This window comes from Puma concolor, chromosome C2, assembly GCF_028749965.1.
Source record: "Puma concolor isolate L17-30 chromosome C2, mPumCon1.1.hap2, whole genome shotgun sequence".
Classification (NCBI taxonomy): Eukaryota; Metazoa; Chordata; class Mammalia; order Carnivora; family Felidae; genus Puma; species Puma concolor.
In genome coordinates, this window is record NC_141675.1 from 113,810,097 (window position 1) to 113,835,731 (window position 25,635).

At 36.2% G+C, this 25,635-nt stretch overlaps 2 protein-coding genes across 2 annotated transcripts; both read right to left on the bottom strand.

Annotated features, from left to right (window-relative positions):
• Positions 1-521: 521 nt before the first annotated feature.
• On the bottom strand, positions 522-1,454 carry LOC112849603 (olfactory receptor 5H2-like). The gene has a single exon (XM_025913282.1). It carries the CDS (start codon positions 1,449-1,451, stop codon positions 522-524), a length of 930 nt encoding a protein of 309 aa, XP_025769067.1. The 5' UTR covers positions 1,452-1,454.
• Positions 1,455-19,865: 18,411 nt separating this feature from the next.
• On the bottom strand, positions 19,866-20,795 carry LOC112849409 (olfactory receptor 5H2). The gene has a single exon (XM_025913023.2). It carries the CDS (start codon positions 20,793-20,795, stop codon positions 19,866-19,868), a length of 930 nt encoding a protein of 309 aa, XP_025768808.1.
• Between the last annotated feature and the right edge of the window lie 4,840 nt (positions 20,796-25,635).

Here is a 25,635-nt window from a genome sequence, read left to right on the forward strand (position 1 = left end):
AGTGAGTAGCGGTAATAAGGTCTGAGGACCTTATTTATATAAGTAGAACTGTGTATATTATCAATGGTGAGAGATGAAAGGCAGAAATGAACCTAAATCTGATCACTTATTATGCTTTTCTGTCTCTGTTCACTCAAACACAACCCTGACTCCACTGTGGAGTAACGTGGTATGAGTCTTCAGGCTGCATAGCTGTATGGCTGTCAAATATATCATATTCAAATTCTTTTGAGAGCAGTTACCATATTGTAGCACTTAATGCATTTATGAAGCCACATTGAAACATCCAAACATGTAAAAATTTTTGTTTTCCTTTTCAATTATTCTTATGTCATGAACACTTGATTAAAATTCCTTCTATGTTTTACATATACACCTTTATTTTTACTCTCACCCTAAGTCATTTAAACATTAGGGCAATTATACCTGCAAAAGGTAAACACTAATCAACACATAGCAATATGTAATCTGTATAAGTTTGTGTCATTTTAATGAGAAGAGAACAGATATTAATGTGTGTCCTAAGAAATTCTCTTTGATATTTTTCTCAATGAATCTATGACTTTCTTATTTCTCAAGCTGTAGATAATTGGATTTAATAAAGGAATTATGATAGTATAAAATAGAGAGTCCATCATATCTTGATCATCTGATTGTGCAGATACAGGGCGCATATACATTAAGACAAGAGGGCCATAGTACAAACAGACAGATAAGAGATGGGCTCCACAGGTGGAGAAGGCTTTTCTTATGCCTTGTAGTGACTTCTTTTTTAAGATTGAAAAGAGAACTAGTGTATAGGAGACAAGAACTATCAGAATGGTGAACATCTGTATTGACCCAGCAAAAATGAATACCATCAGAAAATTAATAGAAGGGTCAGTACAAGAAATCTTAAACAATGGCATAATGTCACAGTAAAAGTGATGTACTATGATGGAATCACAGAAGGTTAATCTGAATAACAAAGCATTGTGAATTATGGCATGAAGAAGGCCACCTGAAAATGACAAAACTAACAGCCGGATGCATAGTGTATTGGACATAATCACTGGGTAAAGTAATGGTTTGCATATGGCCACATAGCGATCATAAGCCATTGTTGCCAGCAGAAAACATTCCATGGTTATACTGATTGCCAAGGAAAAAAACTGTATCATGCATTCAGGAAGAGATATCATTTTGCTCTTGGCAAAGAAGTTGACCAGCATCTTGGGGGTCACTGTGGATGATACCCAAGCATCCACAAATGCCAAACTTCCAAGGAAAAAGTACATGGGGATGTGAAGCTGAGGGTCATTCCATATGAGGGCAATCAGACCAAGGTTCCCCATAATGGTGAGAAGATAGATAACCAAGAACACCAGGAATAGGGGGATTTGCCACTGTGGTTCATATGTGAGTCCTGTGAGAATTAACTCTGTCAGTAGTGTTGCATTATCTTTTTCCATGTCCTCACTGGGTGTTGCCTGAAATGAAATGGAATAAGGTTTTTGAATGTCAATAAGAATTTATATGTGAAAATATAGGAAGGAGATTTGAGACACAGTTATGCACATCAGACTGTCCTCTCAATTTTATGTGTTACCTAGGTAATAGATAGGATCTATTTCAGGGGCATGGAAATAAATGGAATTATTTCAAATTTTTAAATGTGCAGCAAAGAACAGATTTGAAAAATGAAAGAATTGTAATATGTCCTAAATTTATGGGATAGGATGGGTATGATATGGAAATTCATATGTTTGGGATGTTTGGGATGTGGATGTATGGTGAAGGGAAAAGAAGATTGAAGAGCCTTGGTAATGAAATGAATTGAATTGCATATGAAGGATCTTGAACATTATCCATCATGGAATAAGAATACACTAAAACTTAAGAGGAGGGAGTGGCACTGAAAGATTATTTTTTAATTGAATATATGGTAGTGTGGAAAATAGACTGCAGAGTGGGATAATTGGGGTCAGGAGTACTAGTCAGTAGAGGTTACTACTATTTAGTGTTCTTAAACCAGATTACACGTTGGAATTGTCAGAGGAATGTTTTGTTCAAAATATAGATCTGAGATATTACTTTAGACATTGATTTAGTGGGTCAATAATTAAAGCTAATAATCTGTATTCTGTTTACTCCATGAGTGATTCAAATACATGTGGTATGCCTAGTACATGTGTGCAGTGACATTGAGATTGACGGGAAGATGAAGAGACAGATAGGAAAGAGTTCAGAATGTAGATGCAGTACTTCTCTGATACATTGAAGGTGAATGGGTAGTCAATGAAGAATAGAGGAGTCACTTGATGACTGTGTAGATTCCCATCAAAAATTGATTGAGAACTCAGAGGCGGTGGCCCATCTGTGGACATCCCATTGATATATTCTTTGTAGTATGAATCTACTACAAATAATGACTTGGAAGTCCTTGGGGTAGTTGAAGGCATACTTATCTATGATCTATCCCTTGGAGAAAACATCAAGTGTGAAGAGGTGGTGAGAAACTAAACTGACAGAGTATATTAAAGTGGCAGTGAAGATGTATGCCATTTTCAGATAGCCAATCTGATCCTCTTTTCTCCCACTAGATATTGGTGGCCCGCAAAGGCTATCACCCACTCTAGGAGCCAAAAGAGCTGCAAACTGACTTTCCTATCCCTCCAACAACTAGAGTGAGGGCACCTGATGCAAGTGTGGCAAATCTAACTTCCCCACACTGGATTTGGAATTTGAAGTGAGGCATTAAAAGGGGCAAGGACAAAAAAAAAAAAAAAGGGACATGGACAAAAGAGAATTTGGGTTGCTAAGGCAACCAAGCTATAATATGAAGGTTCCAGCAAATGCATCCTGCACCCACACCAATGACCCACTCTGTCAGTGTGAAAAGTGGCATTCCCATATAGCGGGTGTGACAACAACCCTCGTGGAAACAGTGTTGGGACATGATTTTGGCTGTTCACAGATTGCCTTCCTTCCTTCTTTGCTATCTATTTTTTTCAAGCTGGTTCCTTCAATCTCCCTCACATTTCTATGTTAGAGAAAATCCATTCAAAAACACCATTTCTTGTTGAAGCTAATAGTTCTGACTGACAGCAATGAAAGATGGGCAGAGACTGGGAAATGATACTGAGCAGAATGATCAAGAAGAGAAGGGAAACAGGGCAGATGAGTGCCATGAACATAAGGAAAGGAAGATATTCAAGAAGGACAAAGAAAGTTATGGCACCAGTCACTAAAATAAATGCTCTAGTAGGACAAGGAGTGAACAGATGTGATGGAGCATGGAAGCTAAGAGATTTTCAGTGGCTTTAGTGAGAGCCATTTCTGTTATGTGATGCAGTGGAGGCCAGAGAATAATGAGAAGTGAATGGGAAACAAGTTACACAACAGTGAACCGGGAAACAAAGTTGAGTCCTCCATGAATGTGGAGGACAGTTATTGTTTGTCTGCTGTGGTGGACAAATACAAAATATTTTTCCTATATATCATTTAATAAAAGTGTTCAGAAGAGAGAAACAGAGAGGGAGGCATTAAGAGAAAAAAGCAGAAGCAGAAGGAGAAATTTGGGTGGATGGAGATCACAAGATGCGCAAAGAGCAATTGGCTGAGAATAACAGACACAACAATGGAAAAGTGTGGGAAAGACAAGCAAAGAAAGATTAAGAATATATCAGAGAAAGTTTATGGACAACACAAAGGGAAAGGCTTAGAATTTGGAGGTAAATGTTTATGTTAAACCTGGTTTTCATGTAATGTGAGCATTGGGAATCTTTTCTTTCTTTTTTTGTTCAAATTTCCACAATTTACTTTTCTGTAGAATATGTGGGGGCTAGAATTTTTCATTTAAAATTTTACTTCACACACTTTGTGCTGTTCATAAATATATTAGCACTGCATGAATTTTTTTAAATATTTAAAAGTTGCTTTAGATTTGTTATTAAAGTGATTTGAGATGACTCTTTAGAGATCCTGCTGGTTTTACTTGAGAGCAGCTTTTTTCTACCAGTTTTTTTAGCAGAATGAAATTGACCCAAAGAGTGGAGTGGAATGCAGGTGATAAAAATAACCAAAGGCAATAACTGCACCTGTTAAATGTGTTTTATTCAGAAAATACTTCCAGACAATTCCAAATACTAAATAATTGAAAATTCTCAAATTCTGTTTGTCTGTGGGTACTTACTAAGCTATATATAAGTGCTTTAAAGATCAGTGATGGAACACTTATTGCCTATTTCCTGCTACATGTATATAAATAGTCAATGAAATTCTTGTCAGAAGTGGGAGAAAGGATGGAGATAATATGCAAACGATTTACCTAAAAGTTTTAATCAGAACATGTGGTCAGTTAAACATGATAGAGTTTTAAATCAGAATTACCAGAAAGATTGCTTATGTGGGTAGGAATCATTATGAAATCATTTTAAGCTGTTTAAAATTTTAGTTCACCAATACTTACAAAGTCATTATAGGTGTGTTAAGAGGTGGTAAAGCGTTGTTAAAGGGAGCAATTCAGTCACATAGCTATTTTGCTTATCTAGATTATTACCACCAACATAAAATATATAACTTATTCACTATTTGTTTTCTCTTTCTTATTGGCTTTACGACCTCTTATAAACCCAATGTACAATTGTTATAAATCTAACAGTATTTCAGTTTTATATACAAATAATAATGAATATGGCAGAAATCATTTCTTACCCATATCTTGTAAGAAATTGTGGAAATCTCTTCAAAGTGTTAGGCTTTCTAAAATAGAAAAAAATACACTAGCACTGGAATGACAAAACATAAGTAGCAACATTGATTCACTTTGAAGACATCATTTAGCAAGCTTATATGAAGTTGTTTCAAATACAAGAGTCAACCAATGGTATGACTATGTGCTTTTGCCAGAAGAAGGAGTGAAGAACATGAATTCCCCTAATAACACCCAAGGATTCCCTTTAGGACAAAACTAAGCTGTTCTTCTGGGTATTGTAGTTTTGAACATGTATGAAGTCCTGCTGTCCTGTAGGGGATTCACACTTTGACATCATAAACATCACGTCATCATAGATATTGCAGTTTATGGCCCTATTTTCCATCATTAATGACACTCTGACATAATTATTGAAACTTCAATTTTTCTATAAATTTTGATGTTCTGAGTGCTTTTATTCATCTGATCTTATCTGAGCTAATGATACATGATTTTAATGAGGCCAAAGTTCTGGAGTCCCTTCAGGAGCCAACCCCAAATACAGTTGTCTTCCCCATGCCAACTGCAGCTGACATTCTAGACCTGCACCTAACTTCCCACTGTAATTTGTAAGCAGATGAGAAACCTACTTGGCAAAGGACAAGGGAAGAACAAAGGGAAAGCAAAACAAAGAACCACATTGGGAGGTGGTATATATCAGTGTTTCTCAAACATTAATGTCTGTGAAGCTCCTGGAGATTTTATTAAATTGCAGATTCTCCTTCAATAGGTCAGGAAAGATGCCTGAGAGTCTTCATGTCTAACAAGCTGATGACCTGGACATTTACATTTTTATGGTCTTCCTTCATTAGAGGGTCTAGATGATCTCAGAGCTAGATCTTTGGATGAACAAAAAAACCAAAAGTGGCAAATGTAGCTGGAATACAAAGAAGCAAGAAGGAGCCAGATGGGACAAAAAAGGCCAGCATGGTTTGGCTCACACAGGGTCTGGAGGTTAGTCAGGCAACTGTTCTTTAACTCACTTTTATTTTTTATTTTTTTTTAACATTTATTTATTTTTGAGACAGACAGAGACAGAGCACGAACGGGGGGAGGGTCAGAGAGAGAGGGAGACACAGAGTCTGAAGCAGGCTCCAGGCTCTGAGCTGTCAGCACAGAGCCCGACACGGGGCTCGAACTCACGGACCGTGAGATCATGACCTGAGCCAGAGTCGGATGCTTAACCGACTGAGCCACCCAGGCGCCCCTGTTCTTTATCTCACTTTTAAGGACAACTAGTTAGATATTTTGAGCAAGGTGGTAAGGTGTTCATGTTTGCCTTTCAGCATTAGGAGGGAAATGAAAATGAATGTTCATTCAGAAAATAATGACATTATACATGTCAAAATATGACAATGAAGAAATAGCAATGTTTTGATTTGATGTGTGAAGAGTAGAAAAAAATGCTTAACCTCCACATGGGACTTGATTGGCAGCCAGGGGGAAAGTAAAGGGTCTATATTTTGGTAGAGTCGTTAATCAGTTATCCTTTTTCCTTAGAATTTGTGAAAGCCAAAAAAGAGGAGAAATAAACTACATAGATGAAAAGAAAAGCCTCAGCAGGAGGGTGAGTAAGCAATAGGAGCATGTTACACTTCACACAACCCAAACTTGAGTTAAATTTAATTCCCCCTTCAACTTTGTATATTTATCTCTCACCTCATTTTGTGCCAGATCTATGAGTACAAAAGTCTGCATGGCTGTTTTTCCATTATGAGTAGTCTCAATTTTAGTTATTTTCAATGGTGGGTCATGGTACTTCACCATGGTCATCATTTTCATTTCCCCAGTGATGAATTATATTGAATGTATTTTTGTGTCTCTATATGACATTTACTGAAGTGTCCAAGTATTTTCTCTTTTTTTAAATTGAGGTGTATATTTCTTATTCAGTTTTGAGATTCTTTGTACATTCTGGATACATAGCTCTTATCAGATGTATAATTTACAAATATTCACTCAAGGATCTTGATCTTCTTTCCCTTCCATAAGATATCACACATGTTTCTTATACTGATTGGACCTAGTGAGCAAAATCAGCAACTACTGTAGACTTATTGGTAGGCATTTGCATACCAGGAGTTCAGAAATAAATTCAACAAAATTCAGGGCTCATTTATCTTAGTGAAATTTCTAGAGGTCCAATTGGTGGGTCATGTGGAGATATATCTTCTAAGGTAAAAGATAAATTGTTGCATCTCTCCCTCCTGCAGCCAAAAATAAAGTACAAGAGCTAGTGGGACCCTGTGTATTTTGGAGGTAATGTCTTCTTCATTTGGGTATATTATTTCAACCCATTTACCAAGTGTCCAGAAAAGCTGTTAGTTGTTTTTTTTTTAACTTTTATTTATTAATGAGAGACAGAGAGAGACAGCATGAGCACGGGAGGGGCAGAGAGAGGGGGAGACACAGAATCTTAAGCAGGCTCCAGGCTCTTAGCGGTTAGCATAGAGCCCGACATGGGGCTTAAACTCACAAACTGTGAGATCATGACCTGAGCCGAAGTCAGACACTTAACCGGCTGAGCCAACCAGGTGCCCCCAAAAAGCTGTTACTTTTAAGTGTGACTCTGAACAGAAGAAGAATTTGCAAAGGTGTGAGAGGCTATGCAAGCTCCTCTGCCACTTGGGTCATATGATCCAGCAAAACCAATGGTGGTTGGAGTTCCAGTGGCAGATAGGGATGCTCTTTGGAGCCTTAGGCAGGTCTGTATATGTAAATTGCAGCACAGGCCTTTAGGTTTGGAGCTAAGCCATGCTATCACTACAGACAACTCTTCCCCATTTGAGAAACAGCTATTGGTCTGCTACTAGGCCTTAGTAGAGATTGAACGCTTAACTATGGGCCACCAAATTCCCATGAGACCAGAGCTGCCCTTCCTGAACTGGGTGTTGTCTGACCCACCAAGCCATTAATATGAGAGTACATGGCCACACATGACATGGTATATACATGATGTAGCCTTCCCAGGCCTCCCAGTAAGGTACATGAAGAGGTGGTCCAAATGCCCATGTTTCCCACACCTTACAGGCTAGCTTTTCTATTCTAGCCATACTTTTGGCCTTACAGAGTGTTCTCACAGTAGAGGGATGACCTGGATCTGGTTTACTGCTAGTTCTGCAGGATATACAGACACCATTTGAAAGTAGACAATTGTAGCACTACTGATAGTCTCTGGGACATCCCTGAAGGACAGTAATTAAGGAAAATCCTCTCAATGGGCAGAAGTTTGAGCATTTACCTGATTGTTCATTTACCTGCTAGGAATCTTAGCCATGTATTTGGCTATGTAATGATGCAAGGGCTTTGAGAAATGGTTTGGGTGAATGGTCAGGGACATTGAAAGATTATGACTGGAAAATGACAAGGAAATTTGTGGAAAGGGTATTTGGATAGATCCCTCTAAATGAACAAAACACATGAATGTATTTGTGTTCCGTATAAATGCTCAACAAAGGGAGAGCTCTACAGTGGAAGATTTTAATCAGGTGGGTAGGATGACCCATTCAATAGATACCAGTCAACATATTTCTCCTGCCAACTCTGTAATTACCAAATGAGCTCATGAAAAAGGGGGCTATGTTGGCACAAATGGAGGTTATATGTGGGCTCCATAATAGGTAATTTTATTTATCATGGCTGACCCAGCTATGGACATTGTTGAGTGCTCAGTCTGCCAGCAGCATAGATTAACAATAAGTCTCTTCATTGGGGTAATCAGGCACCTACCTCATGGCAGGTTGATTACATTGGCCTAATTACAATAATGGATTGGGAAGTGTTTTTTTTTTTTTAATTTTTTTTTAAGTTTATTTATTTTTGAGACAGAGAGAGACAGAGCATGAACGGGGGAGGGTCAGAGAGAGAGGGAGACACAGAATCGGAAGCAGGCTCCGAGCCATCAGCCCAGAGCCCGACGTGGGTATCGAACTCACGGACCACGAGATCGTGACCTTAGCCGAAGTCAGACGCTCAACCGACTGAGCCACCCAGGCGCCCCCGGGAAGTGTTTGTTTTTAGTAGAATAGATACTTATTCTGGATGCAGATTTTCTGTCTTGCATGCGATGCTTCTACCAACACTCTGTGAATTTATAGAATTCCTAATCTACTGTCATGGTAATTCACCCACACTGCTTCTAATCGAGCACTTCATTTCACTGTAAATAAAGTGTGGCTCCTTGATAATAGTATTCACTTTTCTTACCATTTCCCAGCCAACCTGATACAGGTAGTTTGCTAGAACAATGGAATCATCTTTTGAAACTCAGTTACTGCACCACCTAGACGGCATGACCAGCAGGGCTTGGCGTTGTTCTCCAGAAGGCTGTATATTTTCTGAATCAGTGTCCAATATTCAGTACTGTTTCTCCTCTAGCTAGAAGTCATGAATCTACAAATCAGGTAGTAGAAATGGAAGTGGCACCACTCACTATTACCTCTAATGATAAACTAGCATGATTTTTACTTCTTGTACCCATGCTTTTCTGCTCTTCTGTTCCAATTGCCTTACAGCCAAAGGAAGGAATGCTTTCACCAGCACACAATGATTCTGCTGAGCAGGAAGTTAAGACTGGAATTAGGCTACTTAAGCTCTTCCTTCCGTTAAACCATCATGCAATGAAGTGAGTGACTCTGCTAGGTGATGAGACTACCAAGGAGAAATTGGACTACTTCTCCACAATGGAAATGAGGACAAGTATATCTGAAATTCACATTACTTAGGGCATCTCTTAGTAGTGCTATTCCTTATAATTAAGGTCAATGGAAAACTGCCAACAAACCAATCCAAACAGGATTTCTATTGGCCAGACACTTAAGGAATGAAGGTAAAGAAGAATGACCAGGTAAAAAAAAACCTGACCAGCTGAGGTGCTTGCTCAAGGGATTATAGAATAGGTAGTGGAGGAAGTAATTATAAATACCAGCTATTCCCACATGACTTTTTACAGAAATGAGGACTGTAATTGCCATAAGCATTTACTCCTCAGTTTGGTGAGAATATATTTGTGTGTGTTTATTTATACAGACCCATATATTTCTGTATGTATATATGTATGTGTATATAAATAGCAAATATCTTCATTTTCTTTCTACTCATATTCTCTTATTATGTAATATAAAATGTATTCAATTTATTGAATAGTAATTAATTACAATTAATTTGACATCATAGTGTTTAAGTTACCAGATATCAAGGAGAAGAGTAAACATCACGCAGAGACTTTACCCTCTTTTCTGGGGAAAGGGTTAGTGCATTTTCAGTTTTATACAGCACAGTTGTATAATGCTAGGTGGAATTGTGACCTTGCTATCATCTTTACTTGGAGTTACGTATGGTTAAGGAATTGTGGATGAGTGTTAAGTTGACAGTGGATGTATGATGGTTCATTGTATGTGCCACCTTGACTTGTCCATAGGATGTCCAGATATCTGGTTAAATATTATTTCTGGTTGTATCTGTGAGGGTGTGTCCAGTAGAGATTACATCAGTGAACTGAATAAAGTAGATGTCCCTCCCTGGTGCTGGTGGGCATCATGTAATCCACTGAGGGGGTGAATACAACAAAACAGCAGAATAAGGTTGAATTCACTGTGCCTGACTAGTTGATTTGTGAAATTGATGCACTTGGTGCTCTTGGTTCTGAGACCTTCAGACTTGATGGATTGAATTTATAACCTTCCATCAGCTTTCCTTGTCTCAGGTAGAGAATTCCATTAACTTAGAAATATACCATTGTCTTTCCTGGGTCTCTACCTTGCAAACTACAAATCGTGGGATGTGTCATCCTCCATAATTATGTGAGCCAATGTCTTATAATAAATATCTTCAGATATATGATATCAGTATAGATAAATACATCTTACTGTTTCTGATGCTGATTGGCTATCATTATCGGTAAGCATGTTTTCAAGAAAAAGTAATAAAAACACCCACAATACTTCATCTTTTGGAGCAGATGCTCCATTGAAATCTGCATCCATCTGCCCAGACAGGAAGAAAAGTACAAAACTGACAGTGCTAAAAATATGAAGATTTTTAGAATACTTGCGTAGTGCTGTTTAAGTAAGAAATGGGGGATGTGAAAAAACTGCATTTTGACATATCTTGATTTAAAATTTATATATATATATATATATATATATATACACACACATATAATTTATTGTCAAATTGGTTTCCATACAACACACAGTGCTGCCCTCCTCGATGGCCATCACCCACTTTTAAAATTTTTACTTCACTGATTATTTAAAAGAGTAGTTAGCTATCTAATGTGGTCCCAATCCAACAGCATAAACTTGCTGAAGTCGAAACTGGTCGAAAAGCCCATCAGTCTTTTTTCCACAAACCCTCCAAGTGATCTGAGGCTCACTGAAGTCTGAGAACCATGATTTTAAAAGAAAAACAACAGCAACAAAAAGAAATCCTAGACTAGGGAGGTGTTCACACCTACCTAATATATTTACTAATATTCTACCCTATGTAGTCTATAACCCAGAGTAGGAAATATTGTTCTAGATTTGATTGGTGTTTGTTTTTATATAACTCCCAAATGTGTTGACTTTTTTTAACATTTCAAAAAAATTTTCCTTTTTGTTTAAACATAAAACATACTTATAGAATGCAGTTAACTTAAAACTTATTATTTAGCATCTTCCTAAACCAGTTATCTTTAAATATATCTTCAAGCAATAAAAAGAAACTAACATATTTCACAGGTATTCTCAGACTCTTTTCTGTCACCTCATGTGAAATTGATAGTTACAGACAGTAGTTTGCTTAAGCTAGGCAAATAATTTAATTGATCACCATGAATAAGTATTACTCTTTTACTTCATTAAATTTCTTTTCTGAACCATTAATCAATACCCTTCAGAGGAATGTTAATAGTCAAAAAGATGGAGAGAGAGAGAGAGAGACATCTCAAATTGATATAATTGTCAGTGTTTCAGATGATCAGAAATTTTCATTTGTAAGAGTAAATACTGTTTTTAAGAACCTACCATAGTAAAAAGAGCAGTTCACTGAAAGCTAATTTGTGAAATTCTTTGTAAACGTTGTGGAAGTTTGAAATTATAAATATAAAAGAGCAGTTTAGATATTTTTAAAAATGTGTATTCTGGACCACATGCTAGTTATAGTTGTTACACAGCATCAATACCTATAATATATCTTACAAGAATGAAACTACCATATTCAAATAAAAGAGAAAAAAAATTCTGCTTCATTTAAGAATACTAAAGAGGCAAGAAAGAAGCAAGCTCTCTTTTAAAAACAAAATATAAATGTCTATGTGAATGCAGCCACACATTTCTTTTTTTTTCAATTTTTAATTTTAGAGAGAGAGAGATCCCACAACCTTGGAATCATGACCTGAGCTGAAATCAAGAGTCAGATGCTCAACCAACTGACCCACCCAGGTGCCCCCCCTTTTTTAAACATATTTCTCCATTTAGAAAACTATCATCATAAATAGGATATAGCACATTGTTAAGTTGTGTTTTACTTCAATCTTGCTGTACACCCAAGTTACATCTCAGTTTTCAGAGTGTTTCTTTTGATCAATCCTAAGAACAACACAATCATTTAAAGGTTGTAGACTACAACAACAAGGATCTTAGTTAAAAAAATAAATTTATCTTTTAAATCAAATTTGGAAATTATAATAGTTAAGGAAATTGAGGAAAAATGAATGAATAGCAGGCTGGAAGAAGCAGGGGAACAAATTAATGACCTAGAAGACAGAGTAATGGAAAGTAATTAAGCTGAACAAAAGAGAAAAAAAAGAATTATGCACAATGAAAATAAACTTAAGGAACTCAGTGACTCCATCAAACATAATAACATTCACATTATTAAAGTCCTAGAAGAAGAAGAAGAAGAAGAAGAAGAAGAAGAAGAAGAAGAAGAAGAAAGAGGGGGAGGAGGGGGAGGGGGAGGAGCAGGGGGGAGGAGGAGAGAGAAAAGGGAAAAGAGAACTTATTTGAAGAAATAGTAACTGAGACCTTCTCTGATCTGGGAAGGAAACATATCCAAATCCATGAGCATAGAAAACCCCCAACAAAATCAACAAAAGCAGATCCACATGAAGGCATATTGTAATTAAAATGGCAAAATGTAGTGATAAAGAAAAAAAATATTAAAAGCAGAAATACAAAAGAAGATAGTTACATACAAAGAAAACACCATAAGGCCATCATTGAATTTTTCAGCAGAAACTTTTGAAGGCAGGAAGAAGTGGCATGATATATTCAGTGTGCTGAGTGGGGAAAATCTGCAGCCAATAATACCCTATAAGTAAGGCTTCCATTCAGAATACAAGGAGACAAATAAAAACTAAAGAAGTTCATGACCAGGTAAGCCAGCCCAGCAAGAAATATTAAACGGAACTCTTTGAGTGAGAAGGAAAGACCAAAAATGACAGTATGAAGGTAGGAAATATAAAAGCAGTAAAAAAAAAAAAAAAAAAAAAAGAATGTTTCTTTTAAAAGTCATTCAAGGAACCCACAAAATAAAAGAATGTAAAATCAGACACCTAAAATGTGGGGAGAAGTAAAGAATGGGTTCAAACTTAATATAGACTGCTACATGTAGGAGATGTTACATACCAACCTAATAGTAACCACAAGTCAAAAACCACTAATAAATATACAAAGAATAAAGAGAAATAAATCCAATATTATCACTGAAGAAAACCAGCAAACTGTGAAAGAGAGAAAGATAAGAAAGAATCAGAGAAAATCTTGCAGAACAACCACAAACAAATAATAAAATGGTACTGAATTCATAACTATCAATAATTACCTTGAATGTAAATGGACTAACTGTTTCAATTGAAACATACGGTGACAGAATGCATAAAAAAACAAGACCTGGGTGGCGCCTGGGTGGCGCAGTCGGTTAAGCATCCGACTTCAGCCAGGTCACGATCTTGCGGTCCGTGAGTTCGAGCCACGCGTCGGGCTCTGGGCTGATGGCTCAGAGCCTGGAGCCTGTGTCCGATTCTGTGTCTCCCTCTCTCTCTGCCCCTCCCCCGTTCGTGCTCTGTCTCTCTCTGTCCCAAAAATAAATAAACGTTGAAAAAAAAAAATTAAAAAAAAAAAACAAGACCTGGGGCACCTGGGTGGTTCAGTCAAACATCTGACTTTAGCTCAGGTCACAATCTCCTGGTTTGTGGGTTCAGGCCCTGCATCAGGTTCTGCTCTGGCAGTCTCTCTTTCTTTCTCTCTGCCCCTCTCCCATGCTCCGCTCTCTCTGTTTTCCCCTCTCTCCCTTACACACACTCACTCTCTCTCTCTAAATAAACTTAAAAAAATAAAAATTAAAAATTAAAAAAAATAAAAAACAAGACCCATCTATATTCTGTATGTGAGAGACTCATTTTAGGCCTAAAGACACCTGAAGATTAAAAGTGAGGGGATGGAGAAATTTTTATCATGCAGATGGATGTCAAAAGAAAGCTGGAGTAGCAATACTTACATCAGAAACAATTGACTTTAAAACAAAGATTGTAAGAAGATACAAAAAAGAACACCATACAATAATAGAAGGGACAATCCAACAAGAAGACATAACAATTGCAAATATTTATGCACCCAACATGGAAGTGCCCAAATACAAAAAACAGTTAATAATAAACATTAAGGAACTAATCAATAATAATACAATAATAGTAGGGGACTTTAACACCCCACTTACATCAACGGACAGATCATCTGAACAGAAAGTAAAAAAGGAAACAATGGCTTCAAACAACACACTGGACCACATGGACTTAACAGATACATTCAGAACATTCCATCCTAAAACAGCACAATACACATTCTTTTCTTTCTTTTATTTCATTTTCTTTATTTATTTTGAGAGAGAGAGAGCAAGCAGGAGAAAGGCAGAGGGAGAGAGTGAATCCAAAGCAGGCTCCATGCTGTCAGCACAGAGCTCAACATAGAGCTTGATCCCACTAACCATGAGACCATGACTGAGCCAAACCAAGTCAGATGCTCAACCAACTGAGCCATCCAGGTGCCCCAGAATACGCATTCTTTTAAGTGCACATGGAACATTTTACAGGCTCACATATTAGGCCACAAAATAAGCCTCAATAATTAAAAAAATTGATATCATACTATGTATCTTTTCTAACCACAATGCTATGAAAGTAGAAGTCAACCACAAGAAAAAATCTGGAAATACCACAAATACATGGAGGTTAAATAACATGCTACTAAACAATGACTGGGTTAACCAGGAAATAAAAGAAATAAATTATAAAGTACATGGAAGCAAATGAAAATGAAAACACAACCATTCAAAACCTTTGGAATGCAGCAAATCCATTCTAAGAGAGAAGTTTATAGCAATACAGGCCTACTTCAAGAAGCAAGAAAAATCTCAAATAAACCACCTAATCTTACACCTACAGATGCTAAAAAAATACAACAAAAGATAAAATTAAAAACCAGCAGAAGGAAAGAAATAATAAAGATTAGAAGATAAAGAAATGATATAGAAACAAAATGAACAAACAAACAAAAAACACCCAGCAGAACAGATTAATGAAACCAAGAGCTGGTTCTTTGAAAAAGCAATAAAATTGATAAATCTCTAGCCAGACTTATCAAGAAAAAAACAGAAAGGACCAAAATAAATAAATCACAAATGAGAGAGAAAAAATAAGAAACACCACAGAAATACAATTATAAGAGAATATTATGAAAAATTATATGCCAACAAATTGGACAACCTCGAGGAAATGGATAGATTCCTGGAGGCATATAACCTATCAAAACTGAAGTAGGAAAAACTAGAAAAGTTGAACAGACTGATTATCAATAATGAAATTGAATCAGTAATCAAAACACTTCCAACAAACAAAAGTCCAGGACCAGAGAGCTTTACATGCGAATTCTACCAGACATAAAGAAGAGTGAATACCTATTCTTTCAAACTGTACCAAAATATAGAAAATGAAGGAATACTTCTAAAGTCATTCTATGAATTGAATAAATTGATTTGAATTGATCACCATGAACAAATATTACTCCTTTACTCCATTTAATTTCTCTTCTGAACCATTTATCAATACCATTCAGAGGAATGTTAACATTCAGTCAAAAAAAAGAGAGACACCTCAAATTGAAATAAGTGTCAGTGTTCTACATGATCTATGAGGCCAGCATTACCCTGATACCAAAACCAGATAAAGACACCACAAAAAAAAAAAAAAAAAAAAAAAAAAAAAAAAAAAAAAAAAGAGAGAGAGAGAGAGAGAGAGAGAGAACTACAGGCCAATATCTCTAACTGATGAACGTAGATGTTTAAATCCTCAATAAAATACTAGCAAACCAAGTAAAACAATACATTAACAAAGTGATTCACCACGATCAAGTGACATTTAATCTTGGTTTGAAAGGATTGTTCAATATTCCCGAATCAATCAATGTGATACATTCCATCTAATAAGGAAAAGGTTAAGAATTATATGTTCATTCAATAGACATAGAAAAGAATTTGACAAACTGCAATATCCATTCATGATAAAAACCCTCAACAAAGTAAGTGTAGAGGGAACATGCCTCAACATAATAAAGGACATCTATGAAAATCCCACCGCTAACATCATCCTCAATGGTAAAACCTGAGAGCTTTTCCTCTATGGTCAGGAATAAGAAAAGGATGTCCACTCTCACCATTTTTATTAAACATAGTACTGAAAGTCCTAGCCATGCAATCAAACAATAACAACAAAATAAAAGGCATCCAAGTTGGTAAGAAGTAAAAAATTCACTATTTATAGATGACATGATTCTACATATAGGAAATCCAAAAGACTCCACCAAAAACCTGCTAGAACTGATAAATTTAGTAAAGTTGCAGGATACAAAATCAATGTAAAGAAATATGTTTCATTTCTATATACCAATAATGAAGAAGCAGAAAGAAATTGAGAAAATAATTCCATTTACAACTGCACCCAGAATAACCTACCTAGGAATAAATTTAGGCAAAGAGATGAAAGACCTGGTCTCTGAAAACTATAAAACACTGATGAAAGACATTGAAGAAGACACAAAGAAATGGAAAGATATTCCATTGTCTATGCTACCCAAAGTAATCTACACATTTAATGCAATCACCATCAAAATACCAACATTTCTCACAGAACTAGAAGAAACAATTCTAAAATTTGTATGGAACCACAAAAGACCCTGGATAGCCAGAGAAATTTTGAAAAAGAAAAGCAAAGCTGGAGGCATCACAGTTCTGGCCTTCAAGTTATATTACACAACTGTAGTCATCAAAACAGTATGATACAAAAATGGAACAGAATAGAAAATCAATGGAACAGAATAGAAAATCTAGAAATAAAACCACAATTAGGGGTGCATGGTAGCTCAGTTGGTTAAGTATCTGACTCTTGATTTTGGCTCAGGCCATGATCTCACCATCATGAGCTTGAGCTCTGCACCATCGGGCTCTGCGCTGGCTGTGGAAGCTGCTTTAGATTCTCTCTCTCCCTTTCCCTCTGCCTCTCCCCTGTTTGCAGGTGTAATATTTCTCTCTCTCTCTCGCTCTCTCTTTCTCTCTCTCTTTCTCTCTCTCTGTCTCTCAAAAAATAAATAAAAACCACAATTACATGGTCAATTAATCTTCAACAAAGGAGGCAAGAATATGCAATGGGAAAAAGACAGTCTCTTCAACAGATGAAGTTGAGAAACTGGAAAGCAACATGCAAAAGAATGAAACTGGATCACTTTCTTATACCATACAAAAAAATAAATTCAAAATGGATTAAAGACCTAAATGTGAGACCTGAAACCATAAAATTCCTAGAAGAAAACACAGGCAGACGTTGGCCATACCAACTTTTTTCTAGATATGTCCCCAGAGGCAAGGAAACAAAAGCAAGAATAAACTATAGGGACTACATCAAAATGAAAATCTTCTGCATAGCAGAGAAAACAGTCAACAAAACTAAAAGGCAGTCTGTGGAATGGGAGAAGATTATTTGCAAATGATATATCTGATAAAGGATTAGTATCCAAAATATATAATGAACTTACACAACTCAACACCCCCAAAACAAATAATCTGATTAAAATATGAGAAGACGTGAACAACCATTTCTCCAGACATACAGATGCTCATCACCACTTATCATAAAGGAAATGCATATCAAAACCGCAATGAGATGCCACCTCACTCCTGTCAGAATGGCTAACATAAAAAACACAGGAAACAATAGGTGTTGCTGAGGATGTGGAGAAAAACTAACTCTTACACTGTTGGGAGCAATGCAAACTGGTGTAGCCACTGTGAAAAACAGTATGGAGGATTCTCAAAAAGTTAAAATAGAAATCCCGTATGATCCATCAATTGCACTACTGGGTATTTACCCAAAGAATACAAAAACACTAATTCAAAGGGACACATGCATCCCTATGTTTATAGCAACATTATTTACAATAACCAAGATATGGAAGCAGCGCAAGTGTCTATTGACTGATAAATGGATAAAGAAGTTGTAATGTACATATAATATATGTATAATATGTAATATATAATATATATAATATATATATTACACACAATGGAATATGATTCAGCCATAAATAAGAATGAAATCTTGCTTTTCAGTGAGATGGATGCAGCTAGAGAGTATTTTGCTAAGAGAAACAAATCAATGAGAGGAAGACAAATACCATATGATTTCACTCATATGTGGAATTTAAGAAACAAAACAAACAAGCAAAGGGGGAAAAAAAAGAGTGAGAGGTACAAACCAAGAAACAGACTCTTAACTGTAAAGAACAAACGGATGGTTACCAGAGGAGGGGGTGTTGGGGGATGGGAGACATAGGTGATGAAGATTAAGGAGTGCACTTTAATGATGTACACTGGCTGATTAAAATAAAACTGTAAAAAAAATAAAAATAAATAAATAAAATAAAAGATCTTATAAAAAATAAGTAATTACATTGGTGGCCTAAAAGAATAAATAAAATATGCATTGTTTCAAACAAGTGAGCATTTCTGTCTCCTTGGATGTAATCTGGAAATGCACCAAAGAACTGTAATATTAAGAATGACCTTGAAGAAAGGACATCATTTCAATTGTATGTGAACATGGGCACACTTGAGGAAGGATTCTCTGTAGAGAGACCATATGAATAAAAACATATATTAGGAGGAAGTATGCGGAAGGCTTTTAGTAACTTAGAAGTTCAATAGAATTGTGAGGAAAGAGACTTCAGAATCAAATCAAGATTTTATTGGAAAGTACCTCAAATACTGCCATGGTCACAAATGCAGAATAATATATATAGAGAGGTATACATGTTTATATACCAACTGTATATCATGTCATCTGTACATACATGTCAACATAAAATATATACATATGCATATATAGAGTTCTATATATGTATGCTATATACACACATAAACTGGTAGATACGACCATCCTTGAAAAGTTATTCAAGAGGGATGTTACTGAGTCAGACTTCTGCTTATGAAGAACAATCTGACAGCATTGTTTGGGAAATAAGAGGATATCAACAGGATGTATGAGAAGTAATAAGACTATGACAAAAGGCAGATGTGAGTAGTTTTAGTGTGTGAGCCTCAGTGGTTTCAATAGGGTTGTATGTGGAATTAGTGGTGAGAGAGGAAGGGTAGACTGAAATTGGATCACTCATTATACTTTTTTGCCTGTGTTCACTCAAACACAACACTGACTCCACTATGGAGTGAAATGTGATATGAGTCTTCGGGCTACACAGCTGTATGACTGTCAAAGATATTATATTTAAATTATTTTCAGAAAAATTACACTATTACAGTGCTTACTGCATTTCTGAAGCCACATTGAAAACATACAAACATACAAAATATTTTTTTCTTAATTATTATAGTATGACAGGAATACTTGATTAAAATTTTTTCTATATTTTGAATAAAATACACACATATTTAGATGGTTATTAGTATTCTCACCTTAAGTCATTTGAATGCTAAGGCAATTATAACTGCAAAAAACTTTAAACACCAATCAACACATAGCAACATCTAGTCTGCACAATTTTGTGTAATTTTAATGGAAGAAGGACAGATACTAGTATGAGTACTAAGCATTTCTCTTTAACATTTTACTCAATGAATCTATGACTTTCTTATTTCTCAGGCTATAGATAATTGGATTTAACACAGGAATTATGACAGTATAAAATAGAGAGTCCATCATATCTTGATCATCTGCCTGTGCAGATCCAGGGCGCACGTACATGAAGAGAAGGGGGCCATAGTATAAAGATACGGATAAAAGATGGGCTCCACAAGTAGAGAAAGCTTTCCTTATGCCTTGTAGAGACTTCTTTTTTAAGATTGTAAAAAGAACTAGTGTGTAAGACACAAGAACAGTCAAAATGGTGAATACTTGTATTGACCCAGAGAAAATAAATACCATCAGAAAATTAACAGAAGGGTCAGTACAAGAAATCTTAAACAATGGCATAATGTCACAGTAAAAGTGATGTACTATGATGGAATTGCAGAAGGTTAATCTGAATAACAAAGAATTGTGAATTATGGCATGAAGAAGGCCACCTGAAAATGACAAAACTAACAGCCGGATGCATAGTGTATTGGACATAATCACTGGGTAAAGTAATGGTTTGCATATGGCCACATAGCGATCATAAGCCATTGTTGCCAGCAGAAAACATTCTGTGGTTACACTGATTGCAAAGGAAAAAAATTGTACCATGCATTCAGAGAGAGAGATCATGTTACTCTTGGCAAAGAAGTTGACCAGCATCTTGGGGGTCACTGTGGATGATATCCAAGCATCCACAAATGCCAAACTTCCAAGGAAAAAGTACATGGGGATGTGAAGCTGAGGTTCATTCCATATGAGAGCAATCAGACCAAGGTTCCCCACAATGGTGAGAAGATAGATAACCAAGAACACCAGGAATAGGGGGATTTGCCACTGTGGTTCATATGTGAGTCCTGTGAGAATTAACTCTGTCAGCAATGTTGCATTTTCCTTTCCCATGTCCTCACTGGGTGTTGCCTGAAATGAAATGGAATAAGTTTTTTAAATGTCAGTAAGAATTTATATGTGAAAATATAGGGAGGAGATTTGAGATACAATTATGCATATCATAATGTCCTCTCAATTTTATGTGTTACCTATGTAATAGATGGAATCTGTTTTGGGGACTAGGAAATAAGTGCAGTTACTCACATTTTTTAAATGTGGCATGGTTAACAGAATTGGGAAAATGAAAGGCATTGCGCATATGTGCTAAATTTATGGGATAGGATTGCATATGAAAAGCAAAGTCTATATCTGGGATGTGGATATTGGGTGAAGGGAAAGAAGCTTGAAGAGCCTGGGATAGAAATGAATTGAATAGCCCAGGAAGGACCTTGAACATTATTCATCATTGAATAAGCATTCACTGAAAATGTAAGAGAAGGGAGTGCCATTGTAAGATTCTTTTTTTAGTGAATATATGGTAGTGTAGAAAATAGACTGTAGGGAGAAGAAATTGAGGTCAGGAATACTAGTCAGGAAGATGTTACTGGTATCCACTGGTTCTCAACCCAGTTTACACATTGGAATTCTCTGAGCAACTTTTTGTGCAGAATATAGATTGTGAAGTTTTATTTTGGAATTAGATTTAGTGAGCCAAGAATGAAATCTAATAATCTGCATTTTAGACTTGCTCCTCAAGTGATTCAAATACGTATGATATGGCTAGTTCACGGGTGAAATCACATTGATAATGATGGGGAAGATGAAGAGAGAGATGGAAAAGAGTTTAGAATGTAGAAACACTACTTCTGTGACATATTGGAAGTGAAGGGGTGGTCAGTGAAGAATAGAGGAGTCACTCGGTGACTAAATAGATTTCGTGTACCCAAAGAAAATGAAAACACTAATTTGAAAAGGTACATGCACCACTATGTTTATTGCATCATTCATTATTTAGAATGGCCAAGATATGGAAGCAACCTAAGTGTCCATCTATAGACAAATGAATAAGCAAGATGTGGGGTGATACACACACACACACACACACACACACACACACACACGCACACAATGGATATGCACAATGGATATATATGTATATGTATATATTAATATCATATCTGTATCTATATCTACCTATGTATGTATGTATGATGTATGTATCTATCTATCTATACACACACACACAATGGAATATTACCAGTCCTAAAAATAGGATAAGATCAGGCCATTTGATACAACAGGAATGAACCCAGAGACTATTACACTAAGTGAAATAAGTCATACTGAGAAAGACAAATATCATATTATTTCACTCATATTGGAGTTTAAAATAACAAACAGAGAAGAACAAGACCTATAAATATAGAAGAACTTGTTTGCCAGAGGAGTGGGGGAGTGGGCAAAATGGGTGAGTGGGCTTCCAGGTATGGAATGAATAAGTCAGGGAATAAGTCACAGCATAAGGAATATAGTCAATGATTGTAATAGCAATGTATGGTGACAGATGGTAGCTATGCTTGTGGTGAACATAGCACAAGGTATAAACTTTTCCAATTACTGTTTTACACCTGAAACTAATGTAACATTGTGTGTTAACTATACTCAAATTTTAAAAAATTCATTGAAATTAGGATGCATTGCCAGTGTGTAGAGAGAATGTCCTCTGAACAGCGAGGTAATAAATACTTTGTTCTATGAATCTACTACAAATAATGACTTGAAAGTCATTGGGGTAGCTGAAGGCATACCTATGTATGCATCTATCCGTTGGAGAATACACAAAGTGAAGAGAAGGGTGAGGAACTAAACTGACAAAGTACATTAAGGTGGTTATAGAGGATATATATCATTTTTAGATAGCAATCTGATCCTCTTTCTGCTGCATAATCTTAGTGGCAGGCAAAGTTTATGATCCACCCTAGGAGCCAAAGGAGCTACAACTGACTTTCCTGTCCCCCTAACAACTAGAGTGAGGGGACATGAGATGTGGATGTGACAACTGAAAACCACCAACACTGGATTTGGAATTTGGAATGAGGGAGAAAAGGGACAAGGAAAAGAGAATTTGAGTTGCTAAGGCAGCCAAGGCACAATATGAAGACTCCAGCAAACACATCCTGCACTCACACCAATGACCCTGCCAGTGGCATTTCTACATAGCAAGGGAACACAGCCCTCATGGAGCCAGTGGTGGGACACGATTTTTGTTGTTGACACACTGCCTTGCTTCTTCTGTTGCTGCCCATTTTTTTCCATCTGATTCCTTCTATCTCCCTAGCATTTCTATGTTAGGGAAAATCCATTCATAAGCATCATTTCTTGTTGAAACTAATTGCTCTGACTGACAGAGATGAAAGTCAGGGAGAGACCAGGAAAGGATACTGAGCAGAATGATCAAGAAGAGAAGGGAAACAGGACAGATGTGTGTCATGAGCATAAAGAGAGGAAGATATTTAGGAAGGACAAAGAAAGTTATGGTACCAATTGCTAAAATACATGCTGTATTAGGACAAGGTGTGAACAGATATAACTGAGAATGGAAATTAAGAGATTTTTAGTGGCTTTAGCGCAAAATTTCCATTATGTGATGCAGTGGAAGACAGAGACTAATGAAAAGTGAATGGGAAACAAATTGCACAGCAGTGAACAGGGAAATTAAATTGAACATCCCAACAATGTGGAGGACAGTTGTTGTATGTATGCTGTGGGTGAACAAATAGAACATTTTTTCCCTGATATTGTCTTAATAAAAGTTTTCAAAAGAGAGAAATGGAGAGGAAGGCATTAAGAAGAGAAAGGAGGTAAAAGTAGGCGAAGGAGTAATTTTGGCTGGTGAAACGATCAGGAGATGGAAGAAAAGCATTAAGTAGAGAATAATAGATGGATGGGTCCGTGTGGGAAAGACCACAAAGAAGGAGGAGGAAGGACATATCAGAGATAAGCAATGGACAACAAAAAAGGAGAGGGTCAGAGTTTATCTTAAGCTTGGTTTTCATGTAAAGTTGTCGGCATGTCAATCTTTTCTTTTTCTCTTAAAATTTCCAAATTTATTTTCCTATGGAGTATGTGTATGCAAGAGATTTTAAGTTTAACTTTATAAACTTTGTGCTATTCATATATATACTAACACTGTCTAAAAGTTCCATTCATATTAAAAGTGCTTTCTAATTTTTATTGCAGGAATTAGAACTTATTTTTTCTAGAAATCCTGCTGGTTTTACTTGAGAGCACTTTTTCTCCACCATTTATTTTCAGCACAATAAAACTGAGTCAAAAACCAGAGTGAAATACAAGTGACATAGATAACCAAAACCAATGGTTGCAATTGTTGAATGCATATGTATTTGGAAAAGGCTTATTTCCATGTAATCTCAAATCATTAAATAATTGAAAATTCTGAAGTTCAACTTGTGTGTGGTACTTATCAAGCCGTAAAAGCTGGAGCTGCAAAGGGACACTTACTGCCTATTTCCTGCTACATATATAAAAAAGAATCAATGAAATTATTGCCAGAAGTGGGAGAAAGGATAGAGTTGATATGCAAGTGACTTTAAAAGTATTAATCAGAAAATGTGATCACTTAAACAAATGGAGCTTTTAATCAGAATAACCAGAACCATTTCTTATGTAGGAATCATTAAGACCTGATACTTAAATGCAGTTTAAATTGTTTCACATTTTAGTTCACCACACTTATCTTATAAAGTCATTATAGCTATGTTAAGAGATAATAAAGCATTGTTAAACGGAGTAATTGAGCCTCACAGTTATTTTGCTTATCTAGATTATGGCCATCAAAATAAAACATACAACTTACACACTATTTTTTTCCATTATTTACCTGGCTTTTTGGCACCTGTAAACCCAATGTGAAATTTTTATAAATGTAATAGTATATCAACTTTGTATAGAAAAGAATAATGAATATTATAGAAATCATTTCTCTCTTACCCATATCTTATAAGAATTTGAGGAAATTGCTTCAAATTGTTAGGCTTTCTAAAGTAGATAAAAATATAGTAGTGATGGAATGACCATAACATAGGTAGCAACTCTTTCTACACTGATTCACTTTGGAGGCTTCACAAGCTCAGGAAAATGTTGCTTATACCAGTTTGTTTTGAATTTGAGTTGGCCAATTGTCATAAAACTATGTGCTTTTGCCAAAAAAAGGAAGGCGTGAAGAACTAAAATTCCCCTAATGGTGCCCAAGGATTCCCCTCAGGACAAAAGTAAGCTGCTCTTTTGAGCATTGTAGATTTGAATTTGTGTGAAAAGTACAGGTATCCCATAGGGCAACACGTTCTGTAGAATACAGACTCTAAAATCGTAAACATCAGGTCATGGTATACATTTCTAATTTTAACAGTTGAAATTGCACTTTATGACACTACTGTCTCCCACAAATGACACTTCTGACATGTTTACACAAACTTCAGTTTGTCTATATATTTTGATGCTCTGAGTACTTTGATTAATATGGTCTTCTCTAAGCTAAGCATACATGATTTTATTGAGGCCAAAGTTCTAGATTCCTTTCAAGAGCCAAACCCAAGGAAAGTTCCTCCTCAAACAATCTACAGCTCACAACACAGACCTACACCTAACTCCACATTTTAAGATGAAGTATGATCAGAAATCTTAGGCAAAGTTCAGGAGAGGTCAAAGGGAGAACAAAGATGACGAACCACAGTGAGAGGTGCCATAGATCAGTGCTTCTCAAGCTTTAATGCTTGTGAATCTCCTGGAGACCTTGTTAAAATATAGATTCTGTACCAGTAAGTCTGAGTGGGGTCTAAGGGTCTTCATTTCTAACATGGTTATTGTTGCCTGTGGACATATGTCATCCACA